At 40.0% G+C, this 20,923-nt stretch overlaps 1 protein-coding gene across 1 annotated transcript in view; it reads left to right on the forward strand.

The window, feature by feature from the left end:
- Window positions 1–14,490, forward strand: part of cfap300 (cilia and flagella associated protein 300) — a 33,573-nt gene extending 19,083 nt beyond the window's left edge. Inside the window, exons 6-7 of the mRNA XM_060826423.1 lie at window positions 8,409–8,475; window positions 14,359–14,490. Coding sequence (XP_060682406.1) covers window positions 8,409–8,475; window positions 14,359–14,490 — 199 coding nt within the window. The remainder of the gene's footprint in view (window positions 1–8,408; window positions 8,476–14,358) is intronic.
- Window positions 14,491–20,923: the final 6,433 nt, after the last annotated feature.

A 20,923-nucleotide genomic window follows, 5' to 3' on the forward strand; every position in this document is an offset into this window, starting at 1 on the left:
CTGCACTTAGTGAACGGTAGAGCAGATCCGATGGGCTGAATGATCTACTTCTTCTCCTGTTTATTTGTTCATTTTCAGGCAAAACTCCAACAAAATAAACTGCAATGGACTAGACACCATTTCTGGATGGCCCAGAACTGTCTCTCTCAACAGATCCTGTTTTCTCAACAATCAAACGGCCAGGGTGCCAAGGTTGGACAATGCTGCAGAGACTTTTTTTTTCTTTTTGAATAGGATGTCTAACACTCCTACATTTTTTCCCCCACACTACCACCCAACTGCAGTAGTGCTTATTTGGTTCCTCTGTTTATTTTTTCTCTTTTTTCTTTTGTTTTTTTTTCTACCACCTAACTGCGGTAGTGCTTATTTTTTTCCCCCAGCACCCATGTTGTGTGCGTGCAGGTGTGAGACACAGTGAGAGACACAAGGTGCACAAATCTTTATTCAGTTTCCACCACCAGAAAGAAAGGAAACACCCGAGTGGCCAGTGACAAGCAGTGTCCTTCACATCTAAGGGCAATGCTGTGTGATCAAACAGTGAAGGGGAGGGCAAGGACTAAATTAAAATAGAATTGGACGGTCAGAGACTCTTTAAACTGTTTTCTATTGCACAGCATCGTTGACATAAATGAGTGGGAGGAGCTTGGCTGAAAGTGGCAACGACAACCTGTCCATCAAGCTGCGTCGTGCTTTGATTCAAATGCCTTAATAGAGGAAGCCTGCAGCTGAAAAAGAACACGTACTGCACTCTAATTCAAATAGATCAGGATAGCACTTGCCTCATGAGCAAAGCTCTGTGAGCTGAGAGTCAGTCTATTCAGTCACATGAAGACCCAGTGCAGAAACCATGAACCTGAGTTATAGGTCATCCTCAAATCAAGAACCAGGTGATGACATTCTTCAGTTAATTTTATAGAAAGGTGTTGTTTTCAATTACAAATTCCTGAATAAACTTTCTCTGCCTTACTTTTGCAGTAGCTCCCAGTTTTCCAATCCAACTTACATCCTTCTACTTTGTTTTCAACCATTCTGCTTTGTCTCCCAATAAAAAGTGGTGTGCAATTACTTTTCTGATTATACCTTCCCTAACCATTTCCCCCACATTCTTTCAATGTCTGGTCTTCACTGGTGAAATTTCTCGGGTTGTTCCACATTAAAGATTGTATACAATGCAAGTTGTTATGCTGCCTGAGATTTAAGGCTAAAAATCAGCTTTGTTGGATCAGGTGAGATATTAAAACATTAAAAATCTCAAACCACCTCCAAGCAGCCCAATTTCATGTTTAACTGAGGTGTGACATGAAGTGGAAAGCCAGAGTTAGCTATTTAAATATATTAAAAAGCCTGAAACTTACTGATTTTTGCTTACTTGGCAATTTTAATCTTGTCTAACCTGATTTCCCAAACCACAGAAAGCCTGGTAACATAAAGGAGGCAAAAATACCTTTGGGAAACTTCCCTGGTCTATCAAACTGCCCCACCACCTCACACCCCTGTCTGGGGTTTTGGAATTAGACATCCAGCTCAGTATTGAAGATCAGCTCGTCACCTTTCCTCTTTCATGCTCACGTTAACAACAGCAGTTAACTTACCTGCAGCTAAAACTTTCAGGTGTTCTCCACGCAAATGGAAACAAAGCCCAAACTCCATATCATGTGGGAAAAATCGATTTTCCAAGTTTCCCACAGAAACTCCCCCAAGCTAAATCAGTTTTGTTTCTGCCAGCCACGGGTATTGTGTGAAATACATTTGTATTATAGCTTAAATATGGCTCATTAGATGTAATGATCTGCTCAAAAAGCAGCTAGAACACCATGTAGCACAGTAAATTACAGTAAAAATCTCCATATTTTAAATCCTGCTACACGGCACGGTGGCACAGTGGTTAACACTGCTGCCTCACAGCGCCAGTTTGCACGTTCTCCCCGTGTCTGCGTGGGTTTCCTCCGGGTGCTCCGGTTTCCTCCCACAGTCCAAAGATCGCGGGTCAGGTGAATTGGCCATGCTAAATTGCCCGTAGTGTTAGGTAAGGGGTATATGTAAGGGCGGGTTGGTGTGGACTTGTTGGGCCAAAGGGCCTGTTTCCACACTGTAAGTAATCTAATCTAATCTAAAATAACATGAACATTTTGCTTTGTGTATCAGTTTATATAATACATCTAGGAATAAATGTGGAATATTACAGTGCAAGCAATTAATACATTTACTTAAAATTATTTTGGCTTAGACATTATCCTGTTTAAAATAGCTGAGATAATACCTCAACTAAAGTAACCGAGAATTTTAAGAATATGCATTAAGTGCTTAAGCAAAGTGCCAGATGACTAATATCAGAGCAGATTTTTATCTGCATATTTTTAAAATTACGACTTGAGCAATTTTATTAGCTATTTTCCTTTGTTAATTTAAGTTCTTTTTTAACCTGTGATACTTCAAGATTAACTTTCAGGTTTCTGAATGGTATGTATTTTTGTTTTAAAGTTGTAACTTTATGTTGCAGTTTTATTTCCTGAAACATTGGCCACAATCTTCTCAAGAAGTGGCAAGCTTGGAGACAGAAAGGGCATTTATCCAGTAAGGGCAGTGGCAGTGCCAAACCCTGTAGTCTCCCCAACTCCACCAGGATGACGATCTGGTGAGAAAGACCACGCCCGATCTTCCCACTGCACTGGTCACTGAGGCCCTTAAACAGGCAATTCAGGTTCAGTGAAGGGTGATCATGTGACCAAAGACTACAGGACTGCTTTTCCAGTTGTCCCTCAGCCCATGTGTTTTTCTTTTCCTTCTTTATGTTTGTATGTGTGTATGTGTCTGTCTGTGTGTGTGTATATGTGTGTGTGTATGTGTCTGTGTGTGTGTATGTGTCTGTGTGTGTGTGTGTATGTCTGTGTGTGTGTGTTTGTGTGTGTATGTGTCTGTGTGTGTATGCTTATGTCTGTGTCTCTGTGTGTGTGTGTGTATATGTCTGTGTGTGTGTTTGTGTGTGTATGTGTCTGTGTGTGTATGCTTATGTCTGTGTCTCTGTGTGTGTGTGTGCATGTATTTGTGTTTGTGCTTTGTGTGTATGCTTTAATTTGTACAGTTTACGTAGTTGAGTTTAATTGTTTACTTGTAGGCATAATCTAAATCTCTGTGATTAATACTGAATTACAGAAACCTGGTCCATGATTTCTATCAAACTGAGTCTGAAAATCAGGTAGTTTGGGGGTTTTATGTATTTCTTTTATAAGCGTTAACTTTTGTGATGACACTGGGAATAGTCTGCTACCCCAGTGAGTTGTAAGGCTTCTTGATACATACTTAATGTCACGCAGCCTTAACGTCGGAGGAAATCACTTTCATTACACCTCTGGATTTTAGTTAATTTGTTTACACTTGGACCAAGGCTGTGATGGAATTAGGAACTGACAGGCTATTGTAGACCCAGAGTAAACATCAATGAGCAGCTTATTGCAGAGCAGTGCCACTTGGGGGCACTATCAACGATTTCTTCTGTCACTTTGCTGATGGTAGAAGATGGACTGGGTTGGAGCTGTCCGGCTTTATTATGGCTAGGACATATCTGGGCAATTTTACACATTGTTGGATTGATACCAGTATTTTACCTGGACTGTAACAGTTCGAGTGGGGGTGCAACTAATTCTAGAGCACCAATCTTCAGTATTGTTGCCAAAATCCTATGAATCACATCCCATTTGCTCAATATCATTACATCCAGCCGAATGCTTCCAGACTTGTAACCTTCCATTTAACCACCTTGCTGTGGGTCTGGAGTCACACGAAGGCCAGACTAGGTAAGGACAGCAGTTTCCATCCCTAAAGGACATTAGTGAACCCACAATTGACCAGGGTTTCAACATTATTAGAAACCTAATTTCAAAATTTAAAAAAAATTGAATTCAAGTTGCACTAACTGCCATGGGGGCTAGCTCCCTGGACCATTACTTGAGTCTCCGGAACCATAGTCCAGTGCTAATTCCATTAAGCCATCACTTCTCCCTACGCTGTGGCGTCTCTCGTCCTAGTGCCCCAAGTTATAAATGTAATGCACCAGCCTACCAGCATAATGCATTCAAGTTAAACTCAATAATAACTCCAGATATTGCAGTTTGATTTACAAGGATATAACATGGAATCTGTTCAACCCACAATATAAACTATCAAGAAATAAAAGGAATGTAGGCAATTATACAATTAAGCTTAGAAACTGTGTGTTGAATTACAGTGCCATATGTACCATGCCTGATATTGTTTGTTTCAGACACAGCCTGTCTTAGTGTCACTGCTTTTGAAGGGAGATTCCAATATTGATTTTAGATTTATGTTATCCATGGCACTATAGCATTCATGCATTGTTCATTTTAAAATGTAGTTAGGAACAAAGGAAATTGCAGCTTTTGTTTTTAATTGTTGCATTAATGTCTATCTGAAAAGGTTTCTGATATTTATAAACTAAGGCATAGAATATAAGAGCAGGATGGTTATGCTCATTAGACAACAGCTGGAGTACTGCATACGGTTCTAATCATCACATTACAAGACCGTAACAGCATAACACATAGAAATAGAATTAGGCCATTTGGTCCATCAAGTCTGTACCGCTATTTGATTCTGGCTGACATGTTTCGTAAGGCCATTCCCTTACTTTCTTCCTGTAACCCTCGATCCCCTTACCAATCAAGTGGAATGTGCTCATTTCAGAGAGGGTACAGGGAAATTTCCCAAAGATGTTGCTCAGACTGGAAAGATTCAGCCATGAGGAAAGATCAGATAAGCTGGGGTTCTTTTGTTTGGAATAGAAGAGGCTGAGGGGAAGTTTAACTGATGCATATAAAATTAAGACGGGTCTCAAAAGTCTGGGAGAACCCCTTAACAGCGAGGCCATTAATCCAACAGGCATAGATTTAAAGTTATTTCCAGTTGGATTGGAGGGAAGGTTAGGAGAAATCTTTTCACCAGAGCATGGTGTGGGTCAGAAGCTGGGTCATAGGATGGTTGAGGCAAAAACCCTCACCTTATTTAAAAAGTATTTTGATATATATTTGACTGTACAAAGTGACAGATCAAGCCTTTGAAAATAAGATTAGGCTGGATAGCTCTTTACAAGCTGGCACAGATTGAATGGCTTAATGCATGTCTCTACAGCCCTTTCTTTCTTGAGCAATGGGAAATTACAATGATTTATTGAAGCTGATGTATAGTTTTATACAGAGCCATAAACGTGAATCAAAGTTTTGAAATCTGAGAGAAAGTAACGTTAAGAAGCCCATTACAATGTGACCCTTAGAAGTCTAGATGTTTCCACATTATAGAACATTTCATGATGCAGGGAATATTGTAAAATATTTTTAATGGCCAGATTTTCCATCCATTTTTGGCCAATATATGAAAAAGCTGCTCAAATGGTGAGAAGATTGATAGTTCAGACTAACAGGCTCAAAGCAGAGACTAACATTAACAATCATTAACATTCCAGGCAAATTTGATTGAGCTGCAATCAGTATGGGCAGTATTTTTATTCCAACCTCTCGGTGAGACAGGATTTTTATGACATAATGTTGTGGAAGTGTTAGGGGCTTTAGCTCTGATTTTCTGGTCTCCAGATTGTTAGATATTGAAATCACAATCCAATGTATCTGTCAGATTGTGGAAGTCCCTATGTACTGACCGTGGTCCAATTGCCCAGGACATTTACATTTCTCACAGGCAATGAGCCTACTCCCCAGTCCTCCTCGATGATCTCTGACTGTGAGCTAGAGTCAAAGACTGCACACTTTTGTAGTACTTCATTGAATTGCTACTCAGGAAATGTTAGGAAGGAAAATTTGAGTCTAATTTCTGAGTAAATACAGGACTGACTGCACAATCACTCACACTGACCTCCTCACAGTCAGCTCCCCTACCGACCCCCACTATGACTACATCACTACCTCTTCAATATTCCGACTATCCCCACAACCACTAGTTGCATCTTGGCTGAGCTGTCAGTCACAAGGTCCTGGGTTCAGGTTTCACTTTTGGGCAAAAACTGAAGGTTAACACTTCAATGCAGTCGTGAGGAAATACTCCGTCATTAGAGGTGCTGTGGATTTGATGAGATATTAAACAAAGACCACAACAACCTGCGTGTCTGGATGCAAAAGATCCAGTAGCACTATTCTAAAGATAATGGTGTGTAGTGAAAGTATCTGTCCATACAGCACAATGCTTTATTGAGTAAAACATTATGGAGACTGCCAATCCCTGCTACTCTCTCTGAGAACTGTCTACCAGCCTGTCTGAGTATTCCTTTTAGCTAACTAAGATTGACAGTTCCTGCTGTATCTTCATGCCAACTATAGTCTAACCAATCTTCACATGCTGAAGAAAGTAGTGTCCTCTCTGTAAGTTTGACTTCTTGCAGCTCAGTCCTGATGAGTGCCGGATGAAAAGCTTCCAGTGTGTGCCTTTTTAAACTGTTTAAGATCAAGAGAGTTATACCTGGTAGCCTGGTCAATAGTTACCCTGCATCGACACTTGGTCATCGTCACATTACTGTTTGAGGGAGTTTTCTGAGCATATATTGTCTGCTACATCCTCTACATTACAACAGTAATTACACTCAAATATACTTTATTTACTTGTGGCACATCGATGTCCTGAAAAATGCTGTACACATACAAGTCTTTTTTTCGCATATTTCCAATGTCCAATAAAGTTTGTATCATTGGAGGACCAGGCCCAACAACTCTCCATCCCTACTGGTTCCCCTGCCCTGCGCCCCGCACCCCCCCCCCCCCCCATTCCATTGGTTAGTTCTTCACACCAAGTTGTGTGCTGTCCGAAAGTGAGAGAAAGCAGAGAAACAAGACGATTCCTAAAGAGTGTGGAGGAGGGAAGGACAGTGTTTACGGGGGCTGACTGAGCAATCGAAAGAGTGTGATGGGGAATGTTAAGGTTTTGGACACAAGGGAACGAGTGGAGCTGCAAGGCGTGTTGTTTTGATTAGTGCCACACAGGACTGGAGAATACCACGAAAGGAGAGAATGGAGGAAATAAATCAAAAGAACTATGGATGCTGGAAGTCAGAAACAAAAACAGAAATTGCTGAAAAATCTCAGCAGGTCTAGCAGCATCTGTGGAGAGAAATGAGAGGTAATGTTTCGGGTCAGAACTGAAAAAGGGTCAGTGGACCCAAACCGTTAAACACTGATTTTTCTCCACAGATGCTGCCAAATCAGGAAAAGATTGGGACCTGGCATCTGACAGCTTGATGTTACACCTTTCTGTGTCATTATGCTTCACTGTCCGTGGCCTGCAGGCAATCTGGTGACTTCTGCAGCTACTCCTCAGTTATTTCCCGCAGTGTCTGCTGGGTTGGAGAGGTTGTTCTCTTTGTCCTGTCGTTGAGGAAGATAACCTTATTGCAGCTACCTCCAAACCCCCAGGAAAATCCTCGTATACCTTGTTACCTCTTGAATCCATTTGTTCTCTTTACCTGAATGTCTATTTCTAAAACAAAAGCAAAGTGCTGCAAATTTGAAGTAAAAACTGAATATGCAGGAAATACTCAGTAGATCAAGCAGTGTCTGTGGAGAGAAACAATGCTAATGTTTCAGGATGATCATGTTTCATCAGAACCAAGGGAAGATGGAAATGTAATAGGTTTTGAGCTCACCAATCACTTGCTCATGTCTTTTTCTTATGTTCCCCAAGCTCATTCCATGTCTGACACATTTAACTGATTCCATACTGTCTTTTTACATTTACTTGAAATTGTATTTAGCATACAATTGCCATAGCCGACCCACCTCAGTAGGTCTCTAATGCTGTCCAATCAACCTTTTAGGCAGCTGTGATACTTGGTACTGTTACACTAATTCAAAATACGACAGGAAACAGCCCCAGTTAGAAAATCAAGAAAACAGTGCCTCTATGTTAGTCTTCCTCCCTCACAGCACCAGGGACCCAGGGTCGGTTCCAGCCTCAGGCCACTGTATGGAGTTTGCACATTCCACCTGTGTCTGCGTAGGTTTTCTCCAGGTGCTTTGGTTTCCTCCCACAATTCAAAGGTGTGAAGGTTAGGTGGATTGGCTATGCCAAATTGCCAACAATGTCCAGGGATGTGCAGACTAAATGGATTAACTATGGGAAATGCAAGGTTACAGGGAGAAGGATGGTTCTGGGTGAAATGTTGTTCAGAGGGTCAGTGTGGACTTGATGGGCTGAATAGCCTAATTCCACACTGTAGGGATTCTCTGATTGTTTCATAGATTTACCCAGAAAAGTGGAAGGAATTTGCTGACAATAGCTTAAGTTAAAAAGGATGTCTCACTAGCATTTTAGAAACAGATTTGTCATAGTACTATAACACATCACTTTACTATAAAACACGATAAAATACTGAACCAGAATTTGTTTTCCTGTAGTGTACAGAAGGATCCTGACACAAAAGACATACGCATCATCTCCACAGTGTTCAAAGTTACAGCCAATGTAAGTATCAATTCCATTACAATTTGTGGTTTTGATTTCCTTTAAGTTTGTGGCTGATGTGCTAATTTACAAAGATAGAACCTAGATATTAAATTTACTCATTATTTATACATATGGAATTCCAGTCTATTACATTAATGGGAGCATTACCATTTTAAATAACAGCATCGACAACTAAGCTGAAGTTGCCATCATGCTGTCAGACCATAGGACTGCTGTCATTGGAGAGACACAACTGATGGTTTAACCTGAGGGTCACCATGCCTAAGGTGAGGGGAGAGGTTGAGAAGGACAGTCCTTCACAGTAACCTCAGTTAGTACAGGAACTGAACCCATACTGTTGGCATCACACTACATTGCAAACCAGCTGTCCAGCCAACTGAGCTAACCATGCACCTTGAGTTAAAATAGCAGACTAAAGAACATAACACAGTTATGTTAATAGTAGCCACACACTCAGATGACAAGCAACATGAGTTCGACTGGGACAACACTACTATTATAGGACAAGCCAAATAGAGAACAGCCAGGGAATTCCTAGAGGCATGGCACTCATCCACAGATTCAATCAATAAGCACATCGACCTGGACCCAATATACCGGCCACTGCAGCAGACAGCTGGAACTGACAACCGGAAGCGGCAGAGACAAACCACTACAAATGCCGGAGGATAGATCACAGAAGCGCTTCACAGGAGGCTCCCAAGCACTGAGGATGTCACCTAGAAAGGGGACGAAACGTCTGCAACACAAATTCCCAGCTCGGCGAATAGAACCACAACAACGAGCACCTGAGCTACAAATCTTCTCATAAACTTTGAAGTTGTGTTAATAATTTATTATTATTTCCATCCAGTATTTTGACCTCTTACCAAATCAAATCATTGACAGTAATTGTGAAATAACGTCTGATGTGAATATGTGAGATAGGAGTGGATGGAAACCATTCTGTCTGTACAGTGTGCACTGTCGTTCAGGGTGATCATGACTCTTCATTGGTTCCCATTCTAGTTTCATGTCTGCTTCCCTTATCTCTTCATTCCCTGAGGGACCAAACACCTGTTTACCTCAACCCTAAATATATTCATGACAGAGCGCCCACAATCACTGACTCTATGGCCCGGTATTTGAGATTTCCTAGCTTTGGGAAAAATCTTGGATCAATCTTCAAACTCTGGCAGGCTTCATTTTTCATTCTTCTAAACTCCAGGGCTTATAAATCCAACTTTGGTCGGCTCTTGTCCAAGGAGCGAATCCAATGAACCTTTGCTCATACCGGCTTTGAGGCAAGTGTTCTTTCTTTAATTCTTAAATTTCATTTCTCTTGCAATAACGATCAACCTGCTGTTTACCATTCATTACTTGTTGTACCTGGATACCAACTTTCAACATTCCATATATGAGTACACCCAGGCTTTCTGAAAATCAACATTTTCAAATGTTACGCCTTTTTTAAAAAAGGCATTTTCTATACTAATGACCATGTTAAGAAATCTCATCCTACCTCACATTATGCTCTATCTGACAATGTTTCCCCTCACTTAACGTGGTTATATCCCTCGGCATCCTCCTTATTTCCTCCTTACATCTTGCATTTGTAGTGTCATAAGATGTCGATACACTACCCTCTATCACTTTCTCTAGGCTATTAATATAGATTGTAAGTAACTGAGGTCCCACCAATGATTCATGCAGCATTACACTAGTCAGAGCTTGCCTGTCTTAGCAAAGCTTTTCCCTCACATTCTGCGTACTTGCACTTTCATACAATGTCTCCTTTTAGCAATAAATTCAAGCCAAGTTGCTTTTTCTGCACTCCCTGGTTTATTCATGCTAACACTCTTTGCTTAAGTATTATCTTAACTGTGATCAACTATTCAATTCAAACCTGTGCTAAACCAGGCAATATCTTTGCTCATTCAGTCACTGGGAATTTTTGTCTTGTTTAATCCTAAATAAAAGCAATTTTGAAGATGGTCATGAGTTTACCATTTAAGAACAAAAACAAGAACAAAGAACCTTACAGCACAGGAACAGGCCATTCAGTCATACAAGCCTGCGCTGATTCAGATCCTCTATGTAAACCCTGTCACCTATTTTCTAAGGATTTGTAATCCCTCTGCTCCCTGCCCATTCATGTCTCGTGTTATGAAGGTGTAAGGGGTACTGTACCTTAAAAAGAGTTGAAAACTAGCAAGTACTTAGAGAAGCATACAAAGTACTAGAAAATTTGGTCAAATAGCTAGAGGAGTTGGGTTGCCTGGAGACAAAAAAAAATGCAAATTCAGCCAATCGGTTTAGATTATGCCCCAAAATACTAAATTCCAATCAAGTTTGAATTTGGAATTTTGGCAACATCAATACAAATGAAATTATCTGATGCTTTGGGGTATAAAACCAAAAAAAAAATTGAACATTTGGAGGAGAACTGCCAAAGGACTAACAGATGTAGGCTGCTAGTAAGAGGTACCTGCCTGGAGAAGGAGTTTACACAGAGAAAAACATTGACACCCTGGAGAGCAAATTTACAGAGGAAATACAAAGAGAAGATTCAACAGCTGCTGGGTTTGAAGTTTGAATTTTTTGGTAAATCTTAATTGGAAGTTTTATCAGGCTAGTATTGTAGAAGGGGAAGGTAAAAGATAGGTTAGTAAAAGGAGTTGGAAATAGTTGTTAATTAATTATTCTCTGTTAGACTTTAAAAAATAAAGTTGTTCATTTTTACTTTAAATAGTGATTTTTGGGAATAGTTCTTGGCTCTCGAATTTCACAGATTACTGCACAGGATAAATCTTTTCTGTGATGTTGGTTTAAATTAAGTGTGGGGTTTACCTGTATCGTAACTGTTTGGGGGCTCGTCCAGGATTTGCTCTGGTTTAGACAGACTTGAATGGGTTTGGGGCTACAGAAAAGCCCAGTAGATTTAAACACTTGCAGGTTAGTGTCTCAGATCTTTAAATAAAACATAGGTAAGGGAATTTGTTTACTTTCGGTGACTTGTGGTTGATTAAATTAAACATGAGGGAAATGGCTCTTAGAATTGCGAAAGAGGATCTGGGATTTGAAGATGATTCTCAAATTGCCAAGAATGTTTAGAAGTAAATAAAAAGGTCATACTTTTAGAATTAGCAAATAAGTTAGATTTGGGTTTTACCATGGACAAAAATAAAGCTGAAATTGTAAGGGAGTTACTCAAACACTTAGGTGTATCAGAGAAACTGACAAGTGTGGTAGAGGCAGAAAAAACTTAAACTACAATTGAGGAAAATGGAGTTAGAAAATAAACAGAGGGAGGGGAAAGAGATAGAGAGAGAAGGTTCTTAGCTGAGCAAAGAGAGAGAGAAGAAAGGGAGAGAGAAGAGAGAGAGAAGTGAGATAGAGGAAAAGGAAAGCTAGAGAAGGTTCTTAGCTGAGCAAAAAGAGAGAAAATTTGAACTTGAGAAGTTGTGACTTAGTCAGCAAAGTCAAGTTGGCAGAATGGAGATTAAAAGAGAAGGTAGTGATAGATAAAAATATGTCAAAACTCTGCCACATTTTGACAAGAAAAATGTTGAAGCCTTCTTTATTTCATTTGAAATATTGGCGAGGCAGATGGAGTGGTCAGAGGACATGTAGGTAATGCTAGTTCAGACTAAACTGGTAGGCAGAGCTAATGAGATGTTTGCTGTGCTGTCAGATGAGAGGTCAAGAGATTATGAAGAGGTTAAACAGGCTATTTGAAGTGCTTATGAATTGATACCAGAAGCATATAGACAGTGGCTCCGAAACACAAAGAAAGAACCAGGTTAGACCTATGTTGAGTTCGAAAGAATTAAACATAGTCATTCCGATTGATGGGTATGTGCTTTAAAGATAGATAGGACTTTTGAGGTTCTGAGAGAGATCATTCTGCTGGAGGAGTTTAAAAGCTCACTTCCAGAAATGGTAAGAATTCACGTGGAGGAACAGAACATTCAGGAAGTAGAAGGGCAGCAGAATTAGTGGATGAGTACGTGTTGGTGCATAAGACAAGCTTCTGGCCAGAATTTCATCCTGTGAGGGACAGAAGTTGGAAGAAGGGAGATCCTACACTATGAAAGAAAGAGTAGAGAGCACTGGTAAGAGTTTACCACAGGATAAAAAAAGATACCCAAGAGGGTGGAAAGCATGTGAAAGGCCTCAGGTGTTTCCACTGTGGTAAAGTAGGACATATAAAGACACAGTGCTGATTGCTAATAAAAGGCATTGTGGGGAAAGATGTGGTAAAAGAAGCTAAGCCAGTGGCATTAGTGAAGGTAGTAAAGGAGACCCCAAGAAGAGCCGAGGAGCTGCAGGAGAGTGCACAGTCTAGGTAGGGGAGTTAGTACTTGATCTCTTTGAAGAATTTGCCACTGTGGGTAAAGTTTACTCTGAAAGAACACAGGATGAAGAACAGGAAGTTATAATTTTGACAGATACAGGATCTAATGGTAAAAGATGAGTGAATATGCACTCTTTCTGATCTACCTGTCACCTAGGGGTACAAACGACTCAGGGTAAGATACAAAAACATTTTTATTGGTCTGGAACGTACAAGGATATAGTTACCTTTTGCTGTACGTGTTATTACGTGCCAAATGGTAGGTAAGCTACAGGTGGTAATAAAACCAGCCCCTTTGTTGCCAACTCCTGCACTTGAAGAACCGTTCACACGGGTTATAATGGATTGTGTAGGTCCCCTCCCGAGAACTAAAAGTGGGAACCAGTACTTGTTAACCATAATGGATGTGTCTCCCAGATTTCCAGAAGCAATTCCAATACGGAGTATCAAGGCAAAAAAAAGGGTAGTAGAGGACTTAGTTGCTTTCTTCACACAGTATGGGCTACCCAAAGAGATTCAGTCAGACCACGGGTCAAATTTTACTGCTAGGCTGTTTAAGGAGGTTATGGATAGCTTAGGTATACAGCAATTTAAATCCAGTGTATATCATTCTGAATCCCAGGGAGCTTTAGAAAGGCGGCATCAGACCTTGAAGACCATGTTAACAGCATACTGTCAGGATTACCCGAATGACTGGGATAAAGATATCCCATTCATATTATTTATCATTAGAGATGAATCTACTCAGTTCACTCCCTGTCTATACCTCTCATAATTTCGTAGACCTCAAGCAGGTCCTCCTGAACCTCTGTCTTTCTGATGAAAATAATCCTAATCTACTCAACCTCTTTTCATAGCTAGCATCCTCAATACCAGGCAGCATCTTGGTGAACATCCTCTGCATCCTGTCCAAAGCATCCACATCCTTTTGGCAATGTAGCGACCAGAACTGTATGCAGTATTCCAAATGTGGCTGAACCAAAGTCCGAGACAGCTGCAACATGACCTGCCAACTCTTGTACTATATACCCTGCCCACTGAAGGAAAGCATGCCATATGCCTTCTTGACCTTTATCAATCTGCGTTGCAACCTTCACATTACAATGGACCTGAACACCCAGATCTCTCTGTACATCAACCAGAGCTTTTCCATTTACCGTATAATGTGCTCTATAACCTAGCATTTGCCTGAATTGAACTCCATCTGCCATTTCTCTGCCCAACTCTCCAATCAACCTCTATTCTGCTGCATTCTCTGACAGTCCCTTTCTCTATTCTGCTACTCTACCAATCTTAGTGTCATCTGCAAACTTGCTAATCAGACCACCTAGACCTTCCTCCAGATCATTTATGTAAATCACAAACAACAATGTTCCCAGCATGGATCCATATTGAAAATTAGCATACTCAAATCTTAGCATTATTATTTGCCTAATTATTACAAAATTATTATTGCCTTCCAAAATCATGTTGCTTTGTTACTTATATTTGTGAAAATGTGAGAACAGTGACACTAATTGTTCATGTCTATCATTTTTCACTAGGATGAATATGGCATTTGTTACCCTTCCACTAACAAGCATGAACAGACCTTTGCCTATCTAATTGTGGATCCTCTAAAATGTCACGTCCATGTGTTATACCATTGCTTTGGAGGAGGATTATTTTGCAATTAATGTTTAAAGAGCCTTTGTTTTAATCTTATTACAAGTGGATTATTTAGTTGAAAATGTTCTATGGTGAAAACATTGTGTTATAAGAATAAAATGAAGGATTATTTGTTTCGATATTTCAGACTTCTTTTTCTACATCTTTGCATTTAATTGGAATTCAAAGTGAGAAAAGGTAGGCAGCTTCAAAGATTCTGCAAAGTACATTATTTAAGTTGTTCATTTGGCCAAATAGTAAAGTTTATTAATGACTCTAATCACAGGAATTTGCTTCTGGTATAATTTATAGTGTTATTATCTGGCATATGTGAATTTTATGAAATATATATTTTGTGTAATTTACCTTTACATTACTCATTACATTATTTGGATGTAACTCCATTCTTTTCATCTAAAAACTCAACACTGTTGAATATCTTTGCACTTTTTGTTTAACACGTCTGCTGCAGTCAAGATGGACTGAATGGCCTCCTTCACCTTAACAATTCTGTAATTCTATAATAATTCTGAGTTTCTGAGATAATAGAAATCAATCTGAAATGTAATTTATATATGCTTGCAATAAATTGCAATTCTGCGTAACTTGATGAAACAGGGTTGCTTTAGACATCATTTACCCTGGAACCTTTTTTGGTATGGCAACTAATTAATAGCCAGATTTTTTTTTAGCAGTGCAGATTAAACATAAAAAGCAAAATTTTTTGTCATTTCTTGATCAGTTTTGCAATAGTACTTTTGGATTCCAGTTCCAACCATATTACATTGGTATCACGAGGCCAAATTATTGGCTTCATGACCACTGTCCTTATGATTGAACGGGTCAAGTGCATGGAATAAGAATCATAAGACCTCAAAAAAAAGCTTATAATGTTGCAAAGTGTACAAATAAGTCTGATCGTTAAGTGTGTTTTAGAAACCAACAAAGGGCCACCAAAAAGTTAATAAAAAAGGTTAAGTCAAAGATGCAGAACATGAGAATAAATCAGCCACAAGCATAAAATTGGATCATAAGAGCTTTTACAAGTTTCTCGAGTCATAGAAAGGTACAGCATGGAAACAGACACTTCGGTCCAACTTGTCCATGCCGAACAGATATCCCAAATTAATCTATCTGATTGCCAGCATTTGTCCCATGCTCCTCCTCCCCTTGCTATTCATGAACCCATCCAATTACCTTTTAAATGTTGTACCAACCTCTGGCAGCTCATTCCATACACACACATATAAAAGACAAGCAAATAACTAAACATTAGTCCCTTTGAAGCAGTGGCTGAAGAAATTATCATGGGAAATGAGGAATTAGCAAGGACAGTGAAGAAGTATTTTAGACTCGATTTTTACTATTGAGATGAAGAACTCAAATCAGGAGATTTTCTAGCTATCCTGACGATCTGAATACAGACCTTAATGCCATGATCTCCACTCTAAAGGTGGAAGGGTTCATGTGGGTGTGGAATGAAGACAAACCACCTCATCACATAAGCAGAACATTGGCATCTATTGGGAAACTGCTAAGGTGGGCTGGTTAGAAGGTCTAACAGGATGGGACTCTGGATGTTCAGCTCAGACGTATTAAAGGCTGTTAGGCCCTTCAACCCTCACCCTTTGTGTTCCTTCAGCCTCAAATCAACTTCAGTGGTTCCGCTGCCTCACAGCACCAAGGACCTGGGTTCGATTCCCTCCTGGGTGACTGTGAGAGTTTGCACATTCTCCCCGTGTCTGCGTGGGTTTCCTCCAGGCGCTCCGGTTTCCTCCCACAATCCAAAGATGTGCAGGTTAGGTGAATTAGCCATGCTAAATTGCCCATAGTGTTAGGTGCATTAGTGAGGGGTAAATATAGAGTAGGGGAATGGATCTGGGTGGGTTACACTTCGGAGGGTCGGTGTGGATTTGTTGGGCCGAAGGGCCTGTTTCCACACTGTAGGGAATCTAATCTAATCTAACCCTGACCTAGTGAATCTTTTCATGTTCTTCCTTCTATCCCTTCTGGTCGGAACATCCAGCTAACAAACTGCATACTAGCAACCATTCCCTTGGACTAATAATGAGAGATGAGGCTGTGTATAATGGACCAGGAGAGTGCTGGTGAACATCACCAAATGATTCCCCACACTGAAAGTAGTAAGTGAGTGCCACTCACAAAGGGATTAGTATTTTGCTACCTCAGACAATACTTTGGTGGTGTAGGCCATGCTGTTGGATGACTGTGTTTCTGACATAAGGAACTGGTTCATTGCTGCCACTATTCGGTGTAAATCCCTGAGAGCATTCACAACCTCTTGGTCCAGGCCTGTATACAAGCTTCTTTTTCACCGCGCACTTGCATATAGACTCCTGATCCTATTCCCATTGCATTCCTCGTTCGAATAAGGGAGTTATCCTAATAATGTAATTCTCACTGAATTTCTGACATCGTGTCAGATCCAGAAACAACACAGGCTGAATTTGTTTATCAGTCACACTTTGCTTTATTTATAACACGTTCAAAGAATTAGCTCAAGAACGTCAACCTCTTATCCTATCCAAACCTTCTTGGAATTTACCTTAGAACTCACCATTTGGAGGAAGGCTATCATCTCTTCCCCTAGCCCCTTGCACTCTCTGTTTCTCACCTTCTAAAGACAGTAACAAATCATCCATCGAGAACAGGTTAGCCTGGAAGCTGACTGCATTTTCTCAGCTCTTTGGCCATGTACTGGTGAAAAGTAACTTGTTGTGAAACCCCTGTTTCAGGGAATGTGTACATTGCTGCCTTTTGTCTAATACCATGATCGCAACATGGATATTATCAATCAAGTCAACTACGAGATCACCGTGGGATACAAGCAGGGATGATCTGAAGAAGGGTCACCAGTCCTAAAACATTAACTTTGCTTTCTCTCTCCACAGATGCTACCAAATCTGCTGAGTTTCTCCAGAAATTTCTGTTTATATTTTATTCTGGTTTCTATAATTGACAGTCATGTATCGAGAACCAGTTGGCTTCTTACAAAATAAAATAAGCAAGTTAATGTGTTATGAAGCACCTTTACACCTCATATTCCACCAAGATTAGAACAGCTTTTCCATAATCTCTTGTTTTCCCTCCTTGGAAAAAGTGTCCTGTTTTTGTGACCTGGATGTCTGTATTGTGAGTGAGAATGAATATGGGTAAGAGTGCATGTGTGTGAGTGAGAGTGCACATATGTGTGTGAGTGAGAGTGCACATATGAGAGCGAATGCACACATGGCTATGTGTAAGTAAAAGTGTATGTGTGTGTGATAGAGAGAGAGAGAGACAGACAGACAGAGAGAGACAGACACAGAGATACTTCCACATATTAAAAAGACAGAACTTACAATTACATTATAGTTGTTTGATATTTTCATGTTTTTTTCATGTTGACAATTATTTTGTTTATGAATTTAGGAACGGACAGCATTTTAACTTAATAATGTTTTAAAGATATTTTATGATGAGAAAGGTCCTGAAGTGTCCGTAGTACAGTATTTCTTTCATGTTTAATGATATATTTTATTAGATATTACACGTCTACATAGCTTTCATACTGTTTCAACATGTACAGTGTTTTTCTCAAGCAAAAAATGTCAAAGGTATACAGCACGTAAACAGACCCTTCAGTCCAACTTGTACATACAAATCAGGATTCCCAAACTGAAGTCATCTCATTTGCCTGTGGTTGACTCACTTCCTGAAGAAGGGTTCATGCCCGAAACATTGATTCTCCTGCTCCTAGGATGCTGCCTGACCTGCTGTGCTTTTCAAGCAACACATTTTCAGCTCTGATTTCCAGCATCTGCAGTCCTCACTTTCTCCTCACATCCCTCTAAACCTTTCCTATGTGTGTACCTGTCCAAATTTCTTTTAAGTGTTGCAACTGTATCTACATCTATCACTTCCTCTGGCAGTTCATTCTACGTATGCACCACCTTCTGTGTGAAAAAGTTGCCCCTTTTAAGTCTTTCCCCTCTCATCTTAAAATGATGCCCTCCAATTTTGAATGGTATTTTCCATATCTATGCCCACATTATTTTATAAATATCTACATGGTCACCCATCAACCTCCTATGCTCCAGGGAAAAAAGTCCCAGCCAATCCAGCCTCTCCTTATAACTCAGACCCTCCAGTCCCAGTAATATCCATGTAAGTCCTTTCTGTGCTCTCTCCAATTTAGTAGTATCCTTCCTATAGCAGGATAACCAGAATTGTACACAGTATTTCAGAAGTGACCCAAGGAACCCAACTCTAGAATTCGCATTGATTTCTGTGAGAAATGTTAATTTATTTAACGTCACTTCACATAAAGTCACAACATTCAGGACACAACCATGACTTTCATGGATGACATACTTTAGTGAAAAATGAGGAAATGGCAGCGTTTTGAAAAGTATTTTGTTTCCATTTTCACATTACAATATTTGTTTTGAGTGGTGTCTGTCTTCTTTCACTTAAAAATGTCCTAACTAAATAATTTCAACAGCAAACTTTTTGTGAATCTTAACATATGGTTTGTTATTATCATATACTCTTGTCTTAGATCTTTAAATACAACATCTCACCCTCTTACTGGATGTGGGTATCTCTTCCTGGCAGCCTCTGAATTAAATGACTTGGTAGGTCATTTCCAATGGTCATCAAGAGTCAACCAGATTGCTTTGGGCCTGGAGTCACATATAAGCTAGACTGTAGAAGGATGGCAAATTACCTTGTCTGGAGATTTTCACCACAATCCTGCTGTAAAACTCTATGGTGACCATTGGACTAGTTTTTAATTCCAATATTTTTATACATTACAAATTTTACGATCTGCGACAGTAGGATCTGAACTTCTATCCCCAGGGACACTGTAATTACTGATCCCACAACATTTGCACTACCCCATTAAACCTCCCTACCCTACCTTCATGCCAGGTTAGAATCAGATTATGGTTAAATCAAGTGGGTGTAACTTATATTTGCTTCTGCTGCAGTAGCTCTGCAGCTTATCTGATGGTGATGATGATTTAAAGTTGAAGCGAAATTCCTGAAAGGCAAAAGATTGTCGGTGAGGTGTGAGGTTTTCTTACAGTTCCATTTCTAGGAGGTCAGCTTTTGAAGGTGGAATGGGTTGGTCAGAGTCCCTCTAGGAAGCTCCTACTTCCAAATTTACTCATTCTGTTGATTGTTTCGATGACTTGACAGTAATGCATTTTAACAAAATGTTTTCTTCATCATGTGAATTCAACAAGTTCACAGTCATTTTCTCAAATGAAAGATCATGCGTGGTAATTCCAATTATCCTGTCTTGTGGTTTGATACTCTCAGATTCATCATTAATCTGAAGAAGAGATCAAGGACAGAGGGACATGTCCATATTTAATTAGTGGGCGGCACGGTGGCACAGTGGTTAGCACTGCTGCCTCACAGCGCCGGAGACCCGGGTTCAATTCCCACCTCAGGCGACTGTCTGTGTGGAGTTTGCACATTCTCCCCGTGTCTGCGTCGGTTTCCTCCCACAGTCCAAAATGTGCAGGTCAGGTGAATTGACCATGCTAAATTGTCCGTAGTGTTAGGTAAAGGGATAAGTATAGGGGAGTGGGCCTGGGTGGCTTCAGAAGGTCGGTGTGGACTTGTTGGGCTGAAGAGCCTGTTTCCACTCTGTAAATAATCTAATCTAATAATCTACTTTATTTGCATTACCCTATGGAGCTGCTTTCCCTTTCTTCCAGTTTCTACAAACGTTGTTTCTCTATCGCTGGCCTTTTATGCTGTTTGCTAATTCTGTCTTTGTAATTTAATGTTTGTTCAGTATTTTAGCCTGCTTCTAGTTTGAAATGCCCCTTCATCATAGCTGGCTAACACATGGACACTGTGCCCAATGTTTGGTCTTAGAGAACATCATTTTCATTATGTGACTCATATACTGTACATTTTCTTTGTGAATCACTTCTCTGGCACATAGTTTGAGACCAACTCACTCATTACCTTTACCATTCTTTGTTAGAGACAGCTTCCTGTTTGGATACCTCAGTCTAGCAATTATGATTAGCTTAATAAAATAGCCTGAGACTGCAGCAATTCTGTTGAAAGGAACATAGAATGTACACCTTCTTTACCACTTTCTGACTTGTGTTGCCACTTGCTGGGAGTAATGAACTTGCACCTAGAGATCCCACTGTACATCAATGTTGTGAAGGATTCTGCCATTTACTATATCCGTCAACACAGTAGTTGCCAATTAACTCACTCCTAAGTCTCTCAAAGCATACTGTGCATTAAATTTGTTCGGATGACACATCATAGATTTGGTTATCCAGAGGAAATGTGAGGGTCATCAGTAAACTTGTTTACAGCAGTCACTGTAGATTCAGAAATGGAAGACCCTGCTTGATTAGCTTCCTTGAAAGTGACAACCCAAAATAATGTTCATAAAATTTGTCATGAAAAGACAGTATATTA

Source organism: Hemiscyllium ocellatum, chromosome 6, assembly GCF_020745735.1.
Source record: "Hemiscyllium ocellatum isolate sHemOce1 chromosome 6, sHemOce1.pat.X.cur, whole genome shotgun sequence".
NCBI classification, from domain to species: Eukaryota; Metazoa; Chordata; class Chondrichthyes; order Orectolobiformes; family Hemiscylliidae; genus Hemiscyllium; species Hemiscyllium ocellatum.